This window comes from Elephas maximus, chromosome 20, assembly GCF_024166365.1.
Source record: "Elephas maximus indicus isolate mEleMax1 chromosome 20, mEleMax1 primary haplotype, whole genome shotgun sequence".
NCBI classification, from domain to species: Eukaryota; Metazoa; Chordata; class Mammalia; order Proboscidea; family Elephantidae; genus Elephas; species Elephas maximus.
Window position 1 is genome coordinate 40,593,822 of NC_064838.1, and position 19,548 is coordinate 40,613,369.

Genomic DNA, 19,548 nt, shown 5'->3' on the forward strand with positions numbered 1-19,548 from the left:
CATTCAACCAAAATTAAATGCCAGGCTCTATGGTAGGCTCTGGAAACACAGAGAAGAATGACATATGGTGGCCTTGAGGAGACTAATGGAGAAGACAGGAGTATAAGATGAGAAGGGCTGTAAGAAAACAAGGGATAATGTTCAGGCCAGAGCCCAAAGAAGGGCCCTTCACTCGTGGATTTAGGGAAGACATCACAGATGGAGATGCTTGAACTGGGTCTTTAAGGATGAATAGGAGTTCACCAGGCTAAAAGGAGAGGAGCTAAAAAGGGCAAGAAAGTCCAGGCAGAGGAAATAAAAAAATAGATTTGCTTAAAGCCATCTGGAGAGGGTCTGTGGGGTTGGGGCAGAGAGAGAAGGGTAGCCCTGGGAGCTGGAGTCCTTTCCTGTTGTTTATAACATGAATGAAAATGTAAGAGTATAAAATACCGTATAATTTGTTTCCTACCCAGTGTACAATAGCCATACAGTTTACAAACCACTTAAAGAGTAGCTTGTTTTATCCTGTGAACAGCCCGTGGAAATAGAACAGGGCAGGGCCATTGTTGCCCTTTCACAGTGGAGGAAACTGAGGCCAAGAGGCAAAGCACTGGGCCTAAAAGGACATAGCTGTTGGAAGGGACATCTGGGGCCGGCATCAGGTTCTGTCAAAGTCTCACCGTCTTTCCAGTACATCAGGCTGCTTTATCTCAGTAAATCAAACACAGTTTACCACAGAAGCCATCTTTTATGATGAATATCCCATGTAGCTGATAAGAAAAACTCAGCCTTCCTGGCCCTTCCCTCCCTTACCAACCAGCCCGTGGTAGGCACTGCTCTTGGAGAGTGAGAAGCGATGTTCTGCTTGAACCATTGATTTTCCAAATTAGGTTTTCCTTGGCGACTGATGAGGCTGCAGGCAGACTGGCAGCGCATGGTCCTGGTACACAGTGGGCCAAGAGGGCTTTCTTCTCCCAGGAGCAAGTCGGAAGCCAGAGGGTGAACCACAGGCATCAGACCGTGTGCGGTGGGTCTCGGCCCCTCCCTGGACCCACTCCTGCCTTCTGTAAAAACGGGTCTGCTTTGTGTTCCCAAGGGATGGTGCAGCGTCTCTAAGCTACCACGTTCTGGATGGGCCCGAGAAGGTTCCTGTTGTGCACATTGACGAGAAAGGCTTCTTGGTGTCAGGATCCATGATTGGGACATCCACAGTTGAAGTGATTGCTCAAGAGCCTTTTGGGGCCAACCAAACCATCATTGTTGCCGTAAAGGTGGGATAGTATTGTCTTCCTCCTTGGAGTAATAAGCCATAGTACTGAGGTAATATTTATCCCCTTGCAAGTGTAAAAATGAATATATTCACCAGCCAGCTAAGAAATTGTATGCAGGAATTTATTTCAGACCAGTTCAGGGCCAGAGGTCCTAGATAAAATGTTACAGTGTCTTCTGACTGTCAGTGCTGAAGCTCCCTGGAGATTATTTATTCCAACTTTTTTATTTCATAGATGGGGAAACTGAGGCCCAGTGGGATCCATGATTGGCCCAAGGTTGCAGAGCTCAGACTTGCAGACCAGAGCTCTGTCCACCAGGGCTGCCCACTAACACTATCACTGCTGGCTGATGGGCCCTACTACTTGCCTCCTCATGCCTGGAACTTGATAGTTCTCAAGAGCATTTAGTGGACATGCCTGGTCCCTCACATACAGGATCCCATGTAATCCTCATTACAACATTGGGAACTAGGTGGTATTTCCCCATTTTACAGACAAGAAGACGGAGACTCGGAGTAGAAGGAACTTGTGGATTCGAACCCAAGTTGTGTCTTTCCCATTGCAGCACAGCACCCCTTGCGGCCCCTCCGCCCTCCTGTGCTCCTTAGTTATGGAGGCTTTCTCCTGGAGAGTGAGCTGGGCATCACTGGGCTGAATCCTGGGGTTTATCCTGGAGCAGCGTTTTCTTTTCATATTTTATCATAGCCTCTTTCTGAATCTTAGATGACAGAGAAAATACACTATCACTAATTTTTAGACTCTGCCTGGCTTCCAGGCCAAATTCCTTAAAGGAAAATCTTATTCCCAGTAGGTGCCTGGCAGGGAGCTCCCCACTCTAGTTCTTAAGTGAAAGTGGCTGACTGCTCATCCTTTCTCAACATTTATTGAGCACCAGCTGTGTACCAGACACGGTGCCATGGAACTTTGTCATAGACGTGCATACTTTGGGGGACTAGCAGTTGGCCAAGGACAGGCTTTAATGGAGTCAGAATCAAGTTTGCCGTTTATGGAGCTCAGGTTTGTGGGATGTGGCAAGCACCCCTTCCCGCCCTTCCCCGTTGCCCCGCCCAGGTGTACCCTTGCTTGGGGCACCAGCAGGCGTGGGGTGGCCCACAGGGAGCGCTGTGTCTGCATCTGAGGGCACGGTCTCTGCTTTATAAGCCTAAACTGCAGGTTCCCTAAGAGACTGAGCCTTTGAAGCACAGGGGGTTGATTCTTGGCGATGCAAGTAATGAACAGTCTTCTAACGTTTCAGCCTGAACTGTGACTCACTCGTGTTGGGTTTTCTCGTTGCGGGCTATCCCCACTGTCCTGGGAGGGTGAGCCTTGTTGCTAGGTAGGGCCACTCTGGGAGCGAGCAAATGCAGCTGCAGCCCCGTGCTGTGGGAGGTGGTTTCTGGGGAGGCCGGTTCCCAGTGCAGAGGCAGCATTGTGGTGCTCCTCTCCCTGTAGGTGGCCCCTGTTTCTTACCTGAGGATGTCCATGAGCCCTGTCCTGCACACCCACAGCAAGGAGGCTCTGGCAGCCCTGCCTTTGGGAATGACTGTGACCTTCACTGTCCACTTCCACGATAACTCTGGAGACGTCTTCCACGCCCACAATTCGGTCCTCAACTTTGCAACTAACAGGTAGGGTGTGGGTGATGCTGATTTCTGCAGCAAAGCCAAAGGGTCACGTATGTGTGAAGGCACACATCTTCAAGTGAGCAAGGGAGGAATCCAGCATGAACTGGGGCCTGCCGTGTGCCAAGCCTTTCCACGTGACAGCTCATGGACTCCTTGCTGTAGTCCATTTGTAGAGGTTCAGAGAGGTAAGGTCACTTGCCCAAGGCCACACAGCCGAGAAGTGGGCTTGAACTCTAGGTTCCACCTGACTCCAAGTGCAGTTCTTTTTGACAGACTCTTTGAAATACAGGTGCGGCTGCAGTCCTAATGTGAGGAGAGAAGGGTGGTCTCGAGAGTGAAGGAAAGAGTGTTGGCTTCAGCCTGGGCCCTCCGAACTGTTTGAAATGCTTATTCTCAGGGCCCTGCAGTCTGTTTTCACAAGGCTTCCAGGTGATTCTGACATGTACTAAAGGCTGAGAACCTCTGCTCTAAAGGAAGACTGACCAGTATCAGTCCCAGGAAGAAGTGAGGTTTGAGGGAAGGGGCCCCAGGAAACACTGTGTCCAGGTACCAGTGACCAGGTCCAACTTGGGCTTCCCACAGGCCCTGCAACAGATGTGTTCCCTCTATCGCTGAACACATCCAAGGTCAGAGCCAGACCTGGCTCAGGGCCCCTTCGTGGACCTGTGAGCTTGAGCAAGGCAGGTCACCTCTCCACCCTGTTTCCGTACCTGTCGTGTGGGAAATGTGGCCTTGTCCCCAGGGCCATCAACTGAGATAATGGCCATGAGGGCTTTTGGTAAACTGGGAGACTACTGCACACGCTGTTGCCTGTCTGTCCATCTGGGATATAGGCAGTCCTGGGGGAAATGGGGCCAGGCTCTCCCAGCCCCTCAGCTGCACACACAAGTCGCTGTGGCCCTTTTGCGGTAGGAGCACCTGTTCCATAGAAGACCACGCCAGGGCTCTGGAGCCTGAAGACACGATCAGGGAGATTGGCGAATCAGGGACCCCAACCCCCAGCCCACCACCTCCCCATCCAGCCAGGCCTTCCACCACAAGAACTTCAGCTAATGTTGACTGAGCACTTACTCGGTGCCATGTACTGTATTATAGCTACTAACCTCATTTAATACTCACAGCAAACCTGGGACACAGGTACCATTATTACCCTGTTTTGTAGATGAAGGAGACCCAGGTTCGATTCCTGGCCAGTACACCTCAGGCACAGTCACCACCCATGTGCCACTGGAGGCTTGCATGTTGCTATGGTGCTGAATAGGTTTCAGTGGAGCTTCCAGATTAAGACAGAGTAGGAAGAAAGGCCTGGTGAGCTACCTCCGAAAGTCAGCCAGTGAAAACCCTGTGGGTCACAATGGTCCGATCTGCAACCAGTCATAAAGGGATGGTGCAGGACTGGGTAGTGTTTTGTTCTGTTGTACATGGGTCTCCACGAGTCGGGGGCTGACTCGAGGGCGCCTACCAACAGCAACACAGATAAAGAAATGGCAGAGGGTCTGTATGACTTTGTCGAATCGTACAGTGGAGGGCAGCCTGTCCTCTAACCACTGCACTGTATTGCCTTCCTGGCATGTAGTAACCCCCTGGTGGGAAAGAGAGTAAAAAGCACTTTGTAGATCACTTTCCTCACTGGCCTTGGCTTTCTCTTCTGGAGTATGGCGATGAGAATGCCAGCAGTTCCCAGGTAAGGACTGTGGGTTCTGTCCTGATGATGATGGGTGGTCACCCCTTATCAGGAGCAGCTGTTTGGTAAAGGTGAGTCGGAGTGACATCTAGGAACTTAGCTAACAGCTTCACTCCTCAGAGGACCTGGACGGTGTTTTTTCCGCTGGATCTGGGGCTTCTTCCCTGAGACTGAGCTCCTTGTCTTCATTCTGCCTAGAGACGACTTTGTGCAGGTCGGGAAGGGCACCACCAACAACACCTGTGTCGTCCGCACCATCAGTGTCGGCCTGACACTGCTCAGCGTGCGGGACACGGAGCACGCAGGCCTTGCCGACTTTGTCCCGTTGCCTGTACTGCAGGCCATCTCCCCGGAGCTGCCTGGAGCTGTGTGGGTGGGGGATATCCTCTGCCTGGGTGCTGCACTCATCAGCTCAGAAGGTAAGACAGATACTGGCGAGGGACGCCTTTTTCATCCTTAGCACTTCCGCAGGCAGGAGTGGGCTCCCTGGGGGGCAGGGGTGGTCAGTGCCTTATCGCAGCAACCAGAACCTGGATGATGCTCTAGAACATGGGTCCAGAATCTATCATTCACAGGCCAGATTTGGCCTACACCTGGTTTTACAAATAAAGTTTTATTGGCACACAGCCATGCCCATCCATTTATGTATTGTCAGTGGCTGTTTCCCCACTACAACAGCAGAGTTGAGAAGTAGCAGCAGAGACCACAGGACCCCAAAGCCCAAGATATTTACTGTCTGGCCTTTTGTAGAAACCATTTGCTGATCCCTGCTCTGGAGTAAAAATCCAGTTGCTGTCGAGCTGATTCAAACTCATGGTGCACCCATGTGTGTCAGAGTAGAGCTGTGCTCCATATGGTTTGTAGTGACTGATTTTTCCAAAGTAGATTGCCAGGGCTTTCTTTCGAGGTGCCTCTGGGTAGATTTTAACCTCCAATCTTTCAGCTAGCAGCTGAGCACATAACTGTTAGCCCCACCCAGGGACTCCAGTGTCCAATATAATTTTCTGGTGTCGTGGGAGTGTCCTGTAGCTACATTGTAGTAAGGTGTCCACTAACTGTTGATCACTTGACTATGGCTAATGCAGATGAGGAACTGAATTTTTTTTTTATTTAATTTTATTTGGGTAACTCCAACCCCGAACCAAACCCGTTGCCGCTGAGTCGATTCCGACTCCTAGCGACCCTATAGGACAGAGTAGAACTGCCCCATAGAGTTCCCGAGGAGCACCTGGTAGATTCGAACTGCCGACCTTTTGGTTAGCAGCTGTAGCTCTTAACCACTACACCACCAGGGTTTCCAATTCGGCACCTAGCGGCTACCATACTGTACTACACACCCCTAGGAGACTTAGGTAAAGAATATGGGACCAGTTCAGTAGTTTCCAAATTTCAGTCATTTTTATACCACCCATGTGGTTTTTCTACATCCACATACTGCACATACAATTATTTACTTCATTTTTTTTCTAATTGGCTGTCTTTATTTAATTAAATTCATTTTAAAGTAAATTAAATATTTCCTTTAAAGAAAAACAAATATAATTTTCCATAAATAGAATGTGGTTGTTGAGTTTTTAAATTGGATTTATTGCACAGTGTGATTCACTTTTAACTAAGAACTGTTTTCTGGTGACAACTGTGAGCTGATGCCTACTTTCTGTTTGCTGAAAGGGATTAGCCATCAAGTGGGAAGGTGGGCCTGGGGGAAGGCTGGAGGGTGAGCAACCAGATCCTCGAGGGGGGCCAGGTAAACGTCATGCAGAGATGGTTGAGAGAGGCCAGCAAGGCAGTGCTGGGGGTGGGAGGAGGGGCCGGGGGTCATTCTAAGTAGGAGCCACAGCTGTGCAGAGCACTGGGCAGTGGAAGCTGCCAGTGGCGCCATGTGGCAGGAGCAAGGCTGCAGCCCACTGTAAGGGCAGAGGGCCAGGGTCCTAGGTTGGAGCAATGAGGGGGTTCCCTGTAGGGTGTCGAGGGGGGCCATGAGGAGGCTGGCCCAGTCATCCAGGCAAGGTGGGGTTGGGCTGGAATGTCAGATGTGGGAATGAGTGACGTCAGAATCTTCTCTGCCAGGCCTCTCAGGGACCTGGAGCTCCTCAGCCAACAGCATTCTCCTCATCGACCCCAAGACAGGTGTGGCCATGGCCCAGGATGTGGGATCTGTGACCATTTACTACGAGGTGGCCGGGCACCTGAGGACCTACAAGGAGGTGGGCTGGCTCTCTCAGAGGGAAACCTCAGCTTTGAAAACGAATGAGTCCCTTTTGTTTAAGACAAGCATCACCTAGCACCTTCCAGGGCCATGCTGGGATTGGGAGTCTGCCACCCTCTGACTCTGCCTGGGGTCAGCCTCCTTTCCTTAGAGGCCTTGTCCCCCCATTTTCACACGGCGCGATGACGAGGTGGTCTCGTAGGGTCCAGTCCAGTTCCTGTTCACCCGTGTATGGCACCTGTAGATGAGAACCTCTGGTGTGGGTGTTTCCCCAGGAGCTGTGAGTGGGCGGGCCAGTGCCGAGATGTGATGTGACCAGAAGGGTAAACCTCCTCCAGCAGGTCACCTTTGGAGTCTTTCTGGAGGTGGACAAAACCATTCTCTCTTCTGTTTCTCTCCAACTGGGAATGAATCAATAAGGAAAGTCTGGTCAAGTTCCAAATGTATCTCATTTTTAGAGCAAGCATGTGCTTTATCCAACCCAGCAGTTTAACCTAGTAGTTTACATATTTAGTGGGCGACTCCGCAGTGTGTCGCTTGCAGATAGAGGTATCTTGTGACTAATAAGCCGTGCCACTTCGAAGGGCTCTCAGCCCCACAGCAGCTGCTGAGGGTGGTCAGGGAAGAGGCCTGGGAGGGGGTCACGGCAGAGGAAACAGCCTGAACAGAGTGACCAGGTTCAAGAGCAGAATCGGTGTCGCAGGAGCAAAGGGCGTGTGGGAGCTTTGTGATCAGATCGTGAACAGCTTTGATTCCAAGTAGTTGGTGCAGTGGTTAGGAGTGTGGGTTCTGGAGCTGGGCTCTCTGAGTTCAATCTGAGCTTAGCCACGGAGAAGCTGTGTGACCTCGGACAGGTTACTTAACCTCTCTGTACCTCAGTTTTCTTGCCTGTTAAACAGATATGCTATTGTTGGGGGTGATGAGTGAGTTCATACAGGTAAAGCACTCAAAATAGGCATCAGCACAGAGCAGGTCCTCTAAGGAGGTGTTCGCTGCTGCTGCTGCTGCTGCTGCTGGGTTTCCAAGGTCAAGAGGCCAGAGCTCATGCGAGAGCAATGGGGAAACCTTAGGGAAGTTTGTAAGCAGAGGGTTTGGGAAAGTTCTCCTGTGCCTGGTGTGGGATGAGAGCACAGTCCCTGGGTGTACCTGCAGGGTGACAGTCAGTAGACTGAGGATGGGCCCTCAGCAAGGACTGTGGGGTGGGGTTGAGGCAAGGGCCCGGGAGGGAGGGTCCTCATAGCTCAGTGGCCATTTGGGAAGTGGGGGTTGAGGGAGAAGGAGGGTTTGGAGTGACCCCTGACATCTGGGTTGGAGGATGGGGTTGATGGTGGTTCTTTGTGCTGAGAGGGGACACAGAGGTGGGGCTGGTGGGGGGAGATGAGTGTACCTAGGGTGGCGAGCATAGGTGATGGTAGTCCTTTGGGCACAGCTGGTCAGGGCACCACTGGACTGTGTACCTGGACCCCCGTGGAGGATGGCTGTTGGGTGGGGATACCACATAAGGCAAATACAGAGCAGGAGGAGGTGAGGCCAAGGCCTGGGGACCTGTCTCCAAAGTGTGGAGGAGGGAGAGGAGTTGGGGAAAGAGAAGAGAGGGGACAAGAAGTATCCATGCAGGGTAGCTAGCAACAGGCAGGCTTCCATCTGCCCTTCAGAGATGGCGGTGACCATGGAGAGGAGGAGGAGGAGGCTGCTGGGGAGTCTGGGGGCAGATCGTGGCCTCCACACGGGAACATCCTGTCTCAGGGCACTGGCCAGCTCTGTGTCGGGCAGTGCCCTAGGAGCTGCGGGGGCTCTGGGGAGGAGTAAGGCCCTGTCCCTGCTCCCTAGGAGTGAGGAAAATCAGACCCAGACATGTGAGACCTGTGTGGGAGGCAGGAAGCGCCCAGCACCTGCTCAGAGGAGTGGACTGCCTTCCAGCTGGAGGTAGAGGCACTGGAGCTGGGCCTGGGGGACGGGCAGGCAGGCTGGGTTCTGCAGAGGAGGCATGCACAGGGAGCCGTAGGGAGGCGTGCACGGCGGTGTTTGGTGGGCTGGTTGCAGGATGGGCCAAGGAGAGCAGGGGAAGCACCCAGGCAGGTGGAATTCAGGAGGGCTTCCCCTACCCAGGGTCTGTGCGTTTGCATTTTGGCCAGGTTGATTTAGTTTGAATAAATGGCAAAGTAAAATGGTCCTTCTCTTTTTGTCAAAAGATTAGTGAGTCCAATTCATGAACAGCAGCGAAAGCACGGTTGTTACAGGAGCCAGACCCACCTGCAGCGGCCCTGCCGCCCCAACCAGGCTGATGGATGACCCCAGGCTGCTGCTCAGCTCCTGGTCTGCTGGTGGCAGAGTACTGGACTGTGAGGTCTGACCAGCCAGGCTTCTGATCCCAGCTCTGCCACCTTCCAGCAAGTCATTGGAGCTGCAAGCCCCAGTTTTGTCACCTGTGAAATGGGTCATCACGGCTGTAGAATGTGGTCATGAAAATGCCCAGCCTGGTACACACAGTAACACGTTGCCTTGGCTCCCTTCCCAGATCACGATTGGTGTCCCTCCGAAGATCGTGGCCCGTCATGTCCGCGCTGTCCAGACTGGCTTCCAGGAGGTCGCAGCCTCCAGAGTGACCATCGCCTTGGGAGACAGAAGCTCTAACCTGATAGGTGTGGAACTGGGGAGGGGCTCAGGTGCCTGGGGAGGGAGCAGGGAATGGTTTCTTATGCCCTTCTGATGGCCTTAGTCCACTTTTCTTCCTCAAACTCAACCCAGCTCCAGAACAAGCATTCCGCCCCAGCTCCCCTCCCCCGGCAGCATTGTGGAAATAGACTCCTGACAGCAGAAGCAGTGGAAGAGTCTTCATGAGAGAGCCTAGCACGCAGAAACCGCAGCTTCTGAGCCAGACGTGCTATTTCAGCCCTCGGGCGCCAGAGCAAAGAGAGCCACAGTTTTGACACCATTAATCCGAGAAACTAAGGACTTAGCAGGGCCTGTGGCTGATTTTGATTTTTATAATGACCTTTCCCAAGTAACGCATGGAACATACAACCCAGTCCCCTGCCCATGACAACTCTGGGTAACAGCAGCCAGAAATAAATAAATCAATATGGACTGACTTAAAAAAAAAAGAAAAACACTTAACTGCTAAAATTAATTACTGCTGTTCTCATTCTGATTAATGAGGCAGCCTTAGTACAGCCTGGAAACCTTTTTTTCCTACCTTGGTACAAGTGCACAATGTTGCTAAATGATACTCGGTGTATTCCTGGAGAACTGTTGCCCCCCTCATGTCAAGGAATAAATTGCCCATGTTCCCTTGCTTACAGGCACCGGGCCATGTGTTAGCGGTCCAGCCTGTCTGCTGAATACAAGCTCTAGAAAACACATGCGAAAATAAGCTGAAGTGGTCCGTGATTCACAGTGACCCACTCCCCTGTACAGTTCACCCAGCCTTTTGTAAACTCTGGTCCCTGTGTAGAAGGATGGCAGGCTCAGGTGGCGTGCATCATCAGTCAGCCTCTGTATGTCCTACTTGGTCCCCTGGTGTGGACTCAGAGGCAGGTGTGGAAGCTCGAGGTGGTCCCACTCCTCTCACCCTCTGCCCATCTCCAGGCGACTGCTCTCCTGCCCAGATGGATGTCATCAAGGACTTGCACCCTGAGTCCCTCATCAGCTGCCAGCTCCAGTTCAAGCAAGATGTCTTTGACTTCCCAGCACGGGACATCTTCACTGCAGAACCCAGGTTTGACGCGGCTCAGGGTAAGTTTGCAAGGCGTTGGAAGTGAAAACAGCCTGCACAGAGACTTTGCCTCTTTGGAAGTCGCAAGTCTTCATGCGTTTGGCTCCCAGTGGCCGTCTGTCTGGATGAGCAGGGCCTGTTGGGACCCCAGCCTGCAGAGTGACATTGGCAACCCTTTCCTCCTGGCCCCTTGCAGCTGACAGGAGGGGCTAGGAGTCCTGTGCCAGGCTGTGGCAATTCTCAGTGGCCAACTATGTTGTTGTTAGCTGCCACTGAGTCGATTCCAACTTGTGGTAACCCCATGTGTGCAGAGTAGAACTGCTCCATAGAGTTTTTTCAAGACTGTGACCTTTAGGAAGCAGATTGCCAGGCTTATCTTCTGAGGTGTCTCTGGGTGGGTTTGAACCACCAGCCTTTGGACTAATAGTCAAGCGCTTAACTGTTTGTGCCACCTAAGGACCAGCAGCCATCTATCCCCGGGAGCAAGTAGGGAAGCCTGGGTTCACGTTCTCTCCTGCTGCTTCCTAGTGAGGAGCCTGTGGGTGTTGGAGCTGCATCCCTCTCAGCTCCCCTGTCTGCGAAATGGGATGAGGGTGCCTTGCTCTGCATTCGGGTCAGGGCTCTGGAGAGGAGCAAGTGAAAGCATGGGTGGTCGTGTCCTTACCAAATAGCCCAGGCTGTGCCCACAGGCTGGAGCACAAGAGTGGTGGAGCTTATGGTCACCAGAGTGGGTTGAGGTGACTGCCTGGCCCCTCCACTTACCAGCTGAGTGACCCTGAGCATTACACCAAGAAGCGGGGTGCTTCTCGTAGGGTGCTGCGAGGATTCATCAGGATAATTGCTACAAGGCGGTTGGCACTGTGCCCGGCACAGAGTGAGTCCTTGAGGGTAGCTGCCAGCCTCATTACGAGAATCTCGTCCTGGGGCAGCTTTTCAGTTCTCCCAGAGACCCTGCTCTAAGACCCTTCCGCCCCGTGTTAGCTGGGAGACGTGGCCACCAGAGGTTGCCTGTCATAAGCCCAGTCTGCAGATGAAGCCTCGGCTGGAGCGCCCCCACCCCACCCCTGCCTGGATCGCTGCACGTTTCTGTCCCTCCAGCAGCACCAAAGAGTCTTCAATACCTGCTGCTGCCTGAGATCAGGAGCTGTCTCCTGCAGACACACTGTGTGCTGGGCCTGGGCTCAGGGTCTGGGGACGTTGACCTCCCCACCCAGTGGCCAATACAGAGTGGATGCTCAGTCGGGTGTCCCATCACCGGCTTTAATGCCAATAATGGCCTTGAGGGATGTGACGTCAGCCCCACCTGTCTGTTCCCTCAGGCGACCATAGCAAAACACGAGGAGGGTGGCTTTAAGAAACAGGCATTTATTGTCTCACAGTTCTGGAGGCTAAGAGTCCCAGTCCAGGGAGTCAGCAGAGCCATGCGGTCTCGGTCACCTCAAGGGGAAGGTCCTCCTTTTCTCCTTTAGTTTCTGTAGCTCTGGGCACGCTTGGCGTTCTTGGCTTGTGGACTGATCCTCACACATCGTCATCCCCTGTGTATGACTTTTTTTCATGTGTGTCCATCTGTATTATAAGACACCACTCAGAAGGAATTAGGGTTAGGACCCACCCTACTCTGGTGTGACCTCATTTAACGTGACTGATAACATCCGCAAAGAAAGACACTATTTCCCCAAAGGAGGTCACATTCGCTAGTACAAGGGGTAGGACTACAACATATCTTTTTGAGGGGATATAGTTCAATCCGTAACCCCGCTTTACCATGAGAGACTGAGAGCCAGCTGCCCAGGAAGCTGACTCACCTGGGGTCACTTGGCTGGTCTGAGCAGAGAAGGGACCCTAAGCCAGGCAGTGCTCAGCAGTGCTCATTCCACTCACGTTTGTCTACTCCGCATCAGGCCTAGGGAAGTCAGCAGACCCAGGTCTTCACAGAATACCCTGCCACACCTGGTGCTTTAGCCTTCCTGGGAGTCAGGCCCTGCATTGGGGTGTGGTGTCTGGTCAACAGTTAACTCACCCCTGCTCTGGGCCAGGCTGGCTGAGCCCTGAGATGCAGAGCTGACAGAGGTGGTTCCTGCCCCAGGAGATTCAATGAACAGATGATTCTGAGACAGTGAAGGGGGTGGCAGTGGCCACAAAGAAGGTGTCCAAGCTGGAGAGGGATTCATAGGAAGCCTCTTGAAGGCAGCAATGCCACACTGGGGCTGGGGGTGGGTGAGTAGGAGTTCCCCAGTTAGAGGAGCAGGGGAGGAGAGGGGCAAGGCGCAATGGACACCCTTGTCTCTGCAGGCCGATACTTCTGCGCCATCCTGATGCGCAGGCTGACGGACAAGCAGCGGAAGCACCTCAGCATGAAGAAGACAACTCTGGTGGTCACGGCGTCCCTGCCTGACGGCTTCTCTGGAGAGCAGGTGGGGGCTGAGGTACCCTTCAGCCCAGGGCTCTACGCTGACCAGGCAGAAATCCTGTTGAGCAACCACTATACCAACTCCGAGGTCAAGGTCTTTGGTGCCACAGAGATCCTGGAGAACCTGGAGGTGCGTGGGCCCATGTGTCTCAGGTCAGGCGGGGCTTGAGGCCTCCAGAAGGACTGTGGGGGATGTGGAAGCCCTGGACCATCTCATCACACCAGCATGTAGGAGACGGAGCAGTGAAGAAAGTTCTAATCCTAAGCTCACTGTGCCACCAGAGCAAGCCCCTCTCTCCGGCCACACTGTCCCCACCTGCTAGTTTGGGTTGGAGAGTGATCTCGAGGTCCTGCAGTCTGGTACGGGGGAGAGGATCTGATGGGATCTGGCAAAGGAATTTGTCGGCTTCTCTGTGCACTCCTAGGCTTGTGTTGTTGCAGCAAACTAAGCTAAATATTCTCCATAAGAGACAGTGATGAACATTCATTGTGGACGGTGGAGGATCTGCCAGGCCCGGGTGTGGGGCTGCTGTGATAGCCCGTTAGCTGAGCTGCAGCCTGCTCCTGGCTATGTGGTGTTTAGTGCTATTTTGTGTTGGTTTAGCATTTTTTTAAAAGCACTTTATTAGAATTCAATGATATTGATTTGTTCTTTCCTTAAAATCACCCTGGGTGTACACAGTGCTTTCTGCCTTTGTAAACGGTATGCTGTCAATTAGACACATCCAAGAAATGTCATTGCACTCCTAGGAAGTGGGGCCTGGGTGTGGCCCCCGACCCACTGGGCCCTGGGAGGGAAGCTCAGCATAGCTGGTGGAGTGGGGGGTGTCTCCAGACTTGGCTGAACAGATTGCATCCCCGGGGGTCTGTGGCTGCACTCAGGGCCGGCTGGCCACCCCCTAGCACTGACCATCCTCCCAGGTGAAATCTGGCTCCCCCGCCGTGCTGGCCTTCGTGAAGGAGAAGTCTTTCGGACTGCCCAGCTTTGTTACCTACACAGTCAGTGTCTCCGACCCTGCGGCCGGCAGTCAGGGGCCCTTGTCAACTGCCCTGACCTTTTCCAGCCCCATGACCAACCAAGTCCTCGCCCTTCCAGTCACCGTGGCCTTCGTGATGGATCACCGTGGGCCTGGTCCTCGTAAGTCACAAATGGCTGAGGGGTGAGAGTGGGGAGGTCAGAAAGGCAGGGTGTCCTCAAAGGAAGAACTGTCGCTCGCTGTCTCCTTCTCCCCCCAGTCTATTCTCAACATGGCAGCCAGGGGGAGCCTGCTAACACGTGACGGGATCACATCCTCCCAGGCTCAGCATCCTGTGGGGTTCCCACCACTCTCAGGAGAAAAACCCAAGTCCTTCATGGTCCATAGGCCCTGCCGTCGGCCTTCCTGACCCATGTGTGACCTCATCCCGCTTGCACACTCTGCTCTGGCCACACTGGCTTTCCTGTGTCGGGAACACACACAGTGCCAACCCATGACCTTGACATTCTGTTCCCTCTGCCTGAACACTCTTCCCCACACAGCCCCTCAGCTAACTCCCTCACCTCCTCAGACTTTCCTTCAAATGTTACCTCTTCAGGTAATATTTAAAATTACAATCTCCCAAACCCTCTCACCATTACCACCCCGCCCCCCCCCCCACCACCACATAGCACTGTTGCCATCTATCAGCCTGTACAGTTTTGTTAATTATTCGGTCTTTGCTGATCTTTCTCGGCTGGAAGTTAAGTGTGTGAGGGCAGAGCTTAGAGTATGGCCTACCTAACTAGAGCAAGCGCTCAGTAATATGTGTTAAGTGTGGAATGCGTGAATCCACTTCTTCAGCAGTCCTTTGCTAGCACCTACTGTGTGCCAGGCCCTGGGCCAGGCAGATGAGTGAGAAGACACAGAATTACAAATACAGTAAGACAGGAAGGGTTCTAAAGTTGTGGTGAAGGAGAGAGGGGCACAGAGGCAGGAGGTTAATTTAACCTCACGCACTGGAGAGGCAGGCCAAGGGGCTCCTTCAGCAGGTCTTGAAGGATTAGTAGTAGGGGGAAGAGCACGCAGGAGGAGAGGCCCTGTGGTTGATGTGCAGGGCTGTGTCCCGAGGAGCCGTGAATGCAGGCGGGGCTCAGCATGTCCCTTGGCCAGGGCAGTGACCGGCCAGGTCTGCCTGCCCAGTGGGAGTGGACCGGAAGGGGGCCCGGTGTTAGGAGTGCTTGAGGAGGTCACGACCTTCCTGCCGAGGAAGGCTGTGTCCTAACTTAGTATAGCCCCAGTGGAGTGGAGGGAGGGGCAGGTTCAGGGGGGTCTGGAGGAGGCAAAGTCAGCAGGACTCAGTCACTGATAGGGTGTGAGGCTCAGAGGTGATGAGGAAGGAAATCCAGGATGAAGCGGGCTGTGGTCCATCCCCACGTGGGGACCCTGGAGGGGGAGCAGCTTTGGGGCAGAAGGTGCCTTCTTAGTCTCCTAGAGCCACCATAGCAAAATATCCCACAGTGGTGGCTTTAAAGAGCAGGGATTTACTGTCTCACAGTTCTGGAGGCTGGAAGTCCAAATTCAGTGCACCAGCAGGGTATGCCCTCCTGCCCTCTGCTGGCTCTAGGGGAAGACTCCTCCTTGTCTCTCTTAGGTCTGTTGTTGAAAACACCATGGCGTTCCTTGGCTTGTAGACCCATCCTCACATGCTGTCTTCCCCTGTATGTGACTCTGTCTCGTGTCTGCTCCCTCGTTTTATAAGACACCCCTCAGAAGGGATTAGGATTAGGACTCATTTGATGTAACTGAAAACAAAAGAAAAACCCTACTTCCAAACGAGGTCCCATTCACAGGTACAGGGATTAGGACTTCAGCCTATCTTTTGGGGGACAAAGTTCAACCCACAACAGACACCGAGCTGCACTCTACATCGTCTGGATTTAGAGAGAGGCGTCCCCATCCCACCTGGCCAGCTCCCAGCCAGCGCCTGTGTTCCCTGGCCTCTGACTTCATAGCTCTCAGTCATGACTTGGCCTTTTCACCAAGGCCTTGCCTTCTGGGCAGTGTGGCTGACGCCCAGGCACCCTTACCCCAACTCTCCCAGATGGGCAGAGTGTACACTTTCATGGATGCAGAAACCCAACCTGCCTGTGGAAAATCAAGCTGCTGCAAAAGGAGAATGTTTCCTCAAAGGAAACAGGGTCTCAGGCAGAACAGGGTCTGGCCCCGGTGACCTGAGGTAAAAAGGGACAGAGCACTGGGTGGCAGCCCTCAGGACTGGACGCTGGCTGGGCCTTGAATAGGCCACCTCACTGTTCTGAGCTCAGAGTCCACCTGTCACGACAGGCCCAGAGCCCCATCTCCAGGGTGGCATGGGCAGGGCTGTGACCAAGGGGTTTGGGTAACCCTCCTTTCTGTTGAACCACAGATGGGGCCACCCTCTTCCAGCGTTTCCTGGACTCCTACCAAGTCATGTTCTTCACGCTGTTTGCCCTGCTGGCCGGGACCGCCGTCATGATCATAGGTGAGGCAGGTAGCACTGCATGTCTCCTGGTAGGCACTCCTCCACCCCTGCTCTAACCAACCTGTGGCTTTGCAGCCTGCCGTACAGCCTACACCTCCCGAGAGCTTGCCACTGTGCCAGCCTTCACACCCAGAGCCAGCCCACGACACAGCCCCAACTGTGAGTAGCTGCTTGAACCCTGAGTCTTAGCAGGCCCGTCCCTGGGCAAAAGGAGCAGCTGGGATCTGGGGCTCAGGGACAGGTCTGGGCACTCGCAACAGAGAATGGTAGGGGCCCCAGCTTGCAGTCCTGGTGAGAAGGAGCTTCTCCCTAGGCAGTGCCGAGCTATGCAAGCCAGAGGGCTGGAGGGAGCTCTTCGCAAGTGTGCAAGCAGGCCTGATGGCCACATGCTGGGGCTACTGAGGACACGATCTGCGTGCCCTGGGTGGATGAGCTGACTCAGGGTGGTGGTTCTGGGCAGTCCTGATGCGGGAGTCCCCAAGTGGAGAAGGCCAGCACAGTCTATTCCTCTCTACCATTCGATCGTCCTCTGGTGGCCACAGAGGTTTGACGACCTTATACAACTCCAGGGGGCGCCTGTCTCTGGGAGTGGTGGTCCCTGAAACCGCAGTGCCCAGACTGTGCAACTGTCTCCTGGTTCCCATCAGTGGGCTCTCTCTCCAACACAGGAATTATTGAGCTGGTTTCTACCGATCCTACAGGGCCAGGGCCAGGCTTCACAGAACCTGTGAAGTTTTTGTGTGAAGATGCGTTTTCCTGGTAACAAGATTCCCACACGCATCCTGGATGCCTAGAGTCACGGCCTTCTACCAGGCTGCCTCTCAGGCCTGTGAAGCCACACTTAGCGAGAGCTGCGGAATGTTGAGCAGCCATTTCCCTTGCTGCTCCGATAGTTTATCCAGCAACACTCCCGTCTGTGTCAGGGAACGGTGGAGCCCTGGTATCGCCTCCCACACACTCCAGGCCCTTCCACACAGCCAGGGCTTTGTGCATGCTGTCTTCTCTGCCCGAGATGCTGTTCCCTCCAAGTGAACTCCCCCGCCGCCTCTGCCAGCAAGGCAGCGCTCCTCCGAGAGCAGACAGCCCTTCTTCCTTGCCTACCCCCTAGACAGACACTGCCTCGAGGGTCTGCATTCTGCTCCTGTTCTCACTGCCCACTGTGTGCGCTGCTCGGTTCAGTTCATAGCTGCCCTGCACACGTCAGGGCCAGATCAGTGAGGCCCTGTGGTCCCCTCCATGCCCACCATTGCCCTGGGGAATGAGTCCTAGGTGTTAGCAGCGCTCTGCAGCCCTGAGTGACACAGGCACCAATGGACATTGGAGGGATGAGGTGGCCTCACTCCTGCTCTGTGGCTCACTTTATCTCTCTTTCTGCTCTAGATTTTGCTGCCTCATCACCAGCGTCTTTCAATGCACTGCCTCCTGGTCGCAAAGCCTCAGGGCTGTGGAGCCCGGCGTACGCCTCCCATTAGGCAGCTAATGGAGCCGGGTAACAGGAGGCCACAAATGTGATAGCAGGCAGTCCCTGCTGTGTCCACCCTGAGCCAGCCCCTCGCACTCAGGCCCACTTGCGCCTGGGCCTCTTGTGCCCCAGTTCCCATGCCCAAGCCCCCCACGCCTGGGCCCTCAACACCCAGGCCCCCTGCGCCTAGGCCCCCATCCTAATGCCCTCTCTGCCACCATCTTTATTTTGATGGAGCTAAAAAAATATGGCTTAGGTTGTGCTTATTAGCTGCTGCTTATATGTAGGAGTTAGGTTTGGTTTTCTTTCCTTTGGAGCTTTGCAAAGTGCAGTCTTTGGCTCATTACTGTACGCCTGGTTGTCTAGAGTGTCTTCATTCCCCCAGAGCTGCTCAGACTGCTCCCTCCTCAAGCCTGGAGCAGTGAGAAGCTCTGTTTAGAAGTTGTCTCTAGATGATGGGACTGTAGTACTCTCAGGGAAAGAGTTTGTCCTTATGTTTTTATTTCTGTGGGGCTTTTCCCTGTAAAAACTTACTTTCCCTCTCATCTGGCCGTCGCTAGGATGCTAGGGGCATGAGTAGGTGTGATGTCCTGTGCTCTGGGGCCCTGTCTTTCCCAGCCTCAGGCAGGCGGAGCACTGGGAGCCACCTTGGCTTGGCCTGAGGGTGAAATCCACATAGGAGTTAGAGCCAGCTGTTTCCTCTCTTGGGCCACTGTGATCAGTCCTTTGGTTCCTTTGCTTTGTAAGCTAGTGAAATGTCCTGTGGACCTACCCCCGGGAGGCTGAGGGGTACCTTTGGCTCTCCCTGCCTGGCCTCTCCCTTGGCATGAGCGTCCACTTGTCATTAGGACAATGGAGCCAGAGACAGGTCTTCTTTTCTGTTGGTTTGATTTAAGGAGCTGTTGTATTCTGCCTAAGCACAAAGACAGTATTATTTGTCCCTTTTTCCACACAGCGCTCAAGTACCTCAGCAGACTGAGCCCCTGCCCTCCCTGTGAGAGGTGATCCCCTGAAGTCAGCCCTCTGGCCCAAACCCTCCAGGCAGCTCCCACGGGCACCCATGTAGCCTGTGGCCAGGGAGGAGGGCCTGAACCCAGGTGTCAGGGCCGCCCTCCAGACGGGCCTTACTGAGCAGCTAGGTTCCACGAGGCTAAGAGCCTGCCCCCCGAGCTCCTTGGTCAGGGCTCCCACGCCTCTGCGCCACCCTGCCCCTGGCGGGGAGACGCTGCTGAAGGGGAACCTGGAGACTCAGCCCAGAGCCAGTCAGGCGGGAACGCTGCATTCAAAGAGTCCAGTTTGACTCTGAAGATAAAGTGTGAATCGGCCTCGGTCCTTTAGGGCTGGGCTGTGGGATTTATTTTTGTATCACTAGAAAAAGGAAGCATTGTGCCTTGCATATGACCTGAGCCCACACTGACAACTTGGATGTCAATATGAGCATTTTCTACCTGGTTGTTTAATAAAGTGCTGTATGATTTCTTAAGGGGAGTGTGGTCATTGCTGGGATTTGTTGTGTCCTACGTGGAAGCTCCCCTAGCCCTGGGGGCTCTGCTTCCCCTCACTACCCCTCTTTTCTCTCTCACTTGCCACCAAAGCCTGCCCTCCTGCCTTGAGAGACAAGCCTGGTGCCAGGGTCAGGTGGCTTCCATGTCTTCCCATGACTGCCCTCCCCTGCTTAAGGATGAGTAGCCTTTCCTCATGTCCCCAGGCACC

At 53.8% G+C, this 19,548-nt stretch overlaps 1 protein-coding gene across 1 annotated transcript in view; it reads left to right on the forward strand.

The window, feature by feature from the left end:
* NUP210 (nucleoporin 210) overlaps positions 1–19,318 on the forward strand; it is a 111,594-nt gene extending 92,276 nt beyond the window's left edge. Inside the window, exons 30-40 of the mRNA XM_049861948.1 lie at positions 1,076–1,250; positions 2,703–2,878; positions 4,758–4,978; positions 6,630–6,766; positions 9,287–9,410; positions 10,357–10,503; positions 12,776–13,023; positions 13,815–14,031; positions 16,278–16,373; positions 16,449–16,532; positions 17,754–19,318. Coding sequence (XP_049717905.1) covers positions 1,076–1,250; positions 2,703–2,878; positions 4,758–4,978; positions 6,630–6,766; positions 9,287–9,410; positions 10,357–10,503; positions 12,776–13,023; positions 13,815–14,031; positions 16,278–16,373; positions 16,449–16,532; positions 17,754–17,845 — 1,717 coding nt within the window. The 3' untranslated portion in view covers positions 17,846–19,318. The remainder of the gene's footprint in view (positions 1–1,075; positions 1,251–2,702; positions 2,879–4,757; positions 4,979–6,629; positions 6,767–9,286; positions 9,411–10,356; positions 10,504–12,775; positions 13,024–13,814; positions 14,032–16,277; positions 16,374–16,448; positions 16,533–17,753) is intronic.
* Positions 19,319–19,548: the final 230 nt, after the last annotated feature.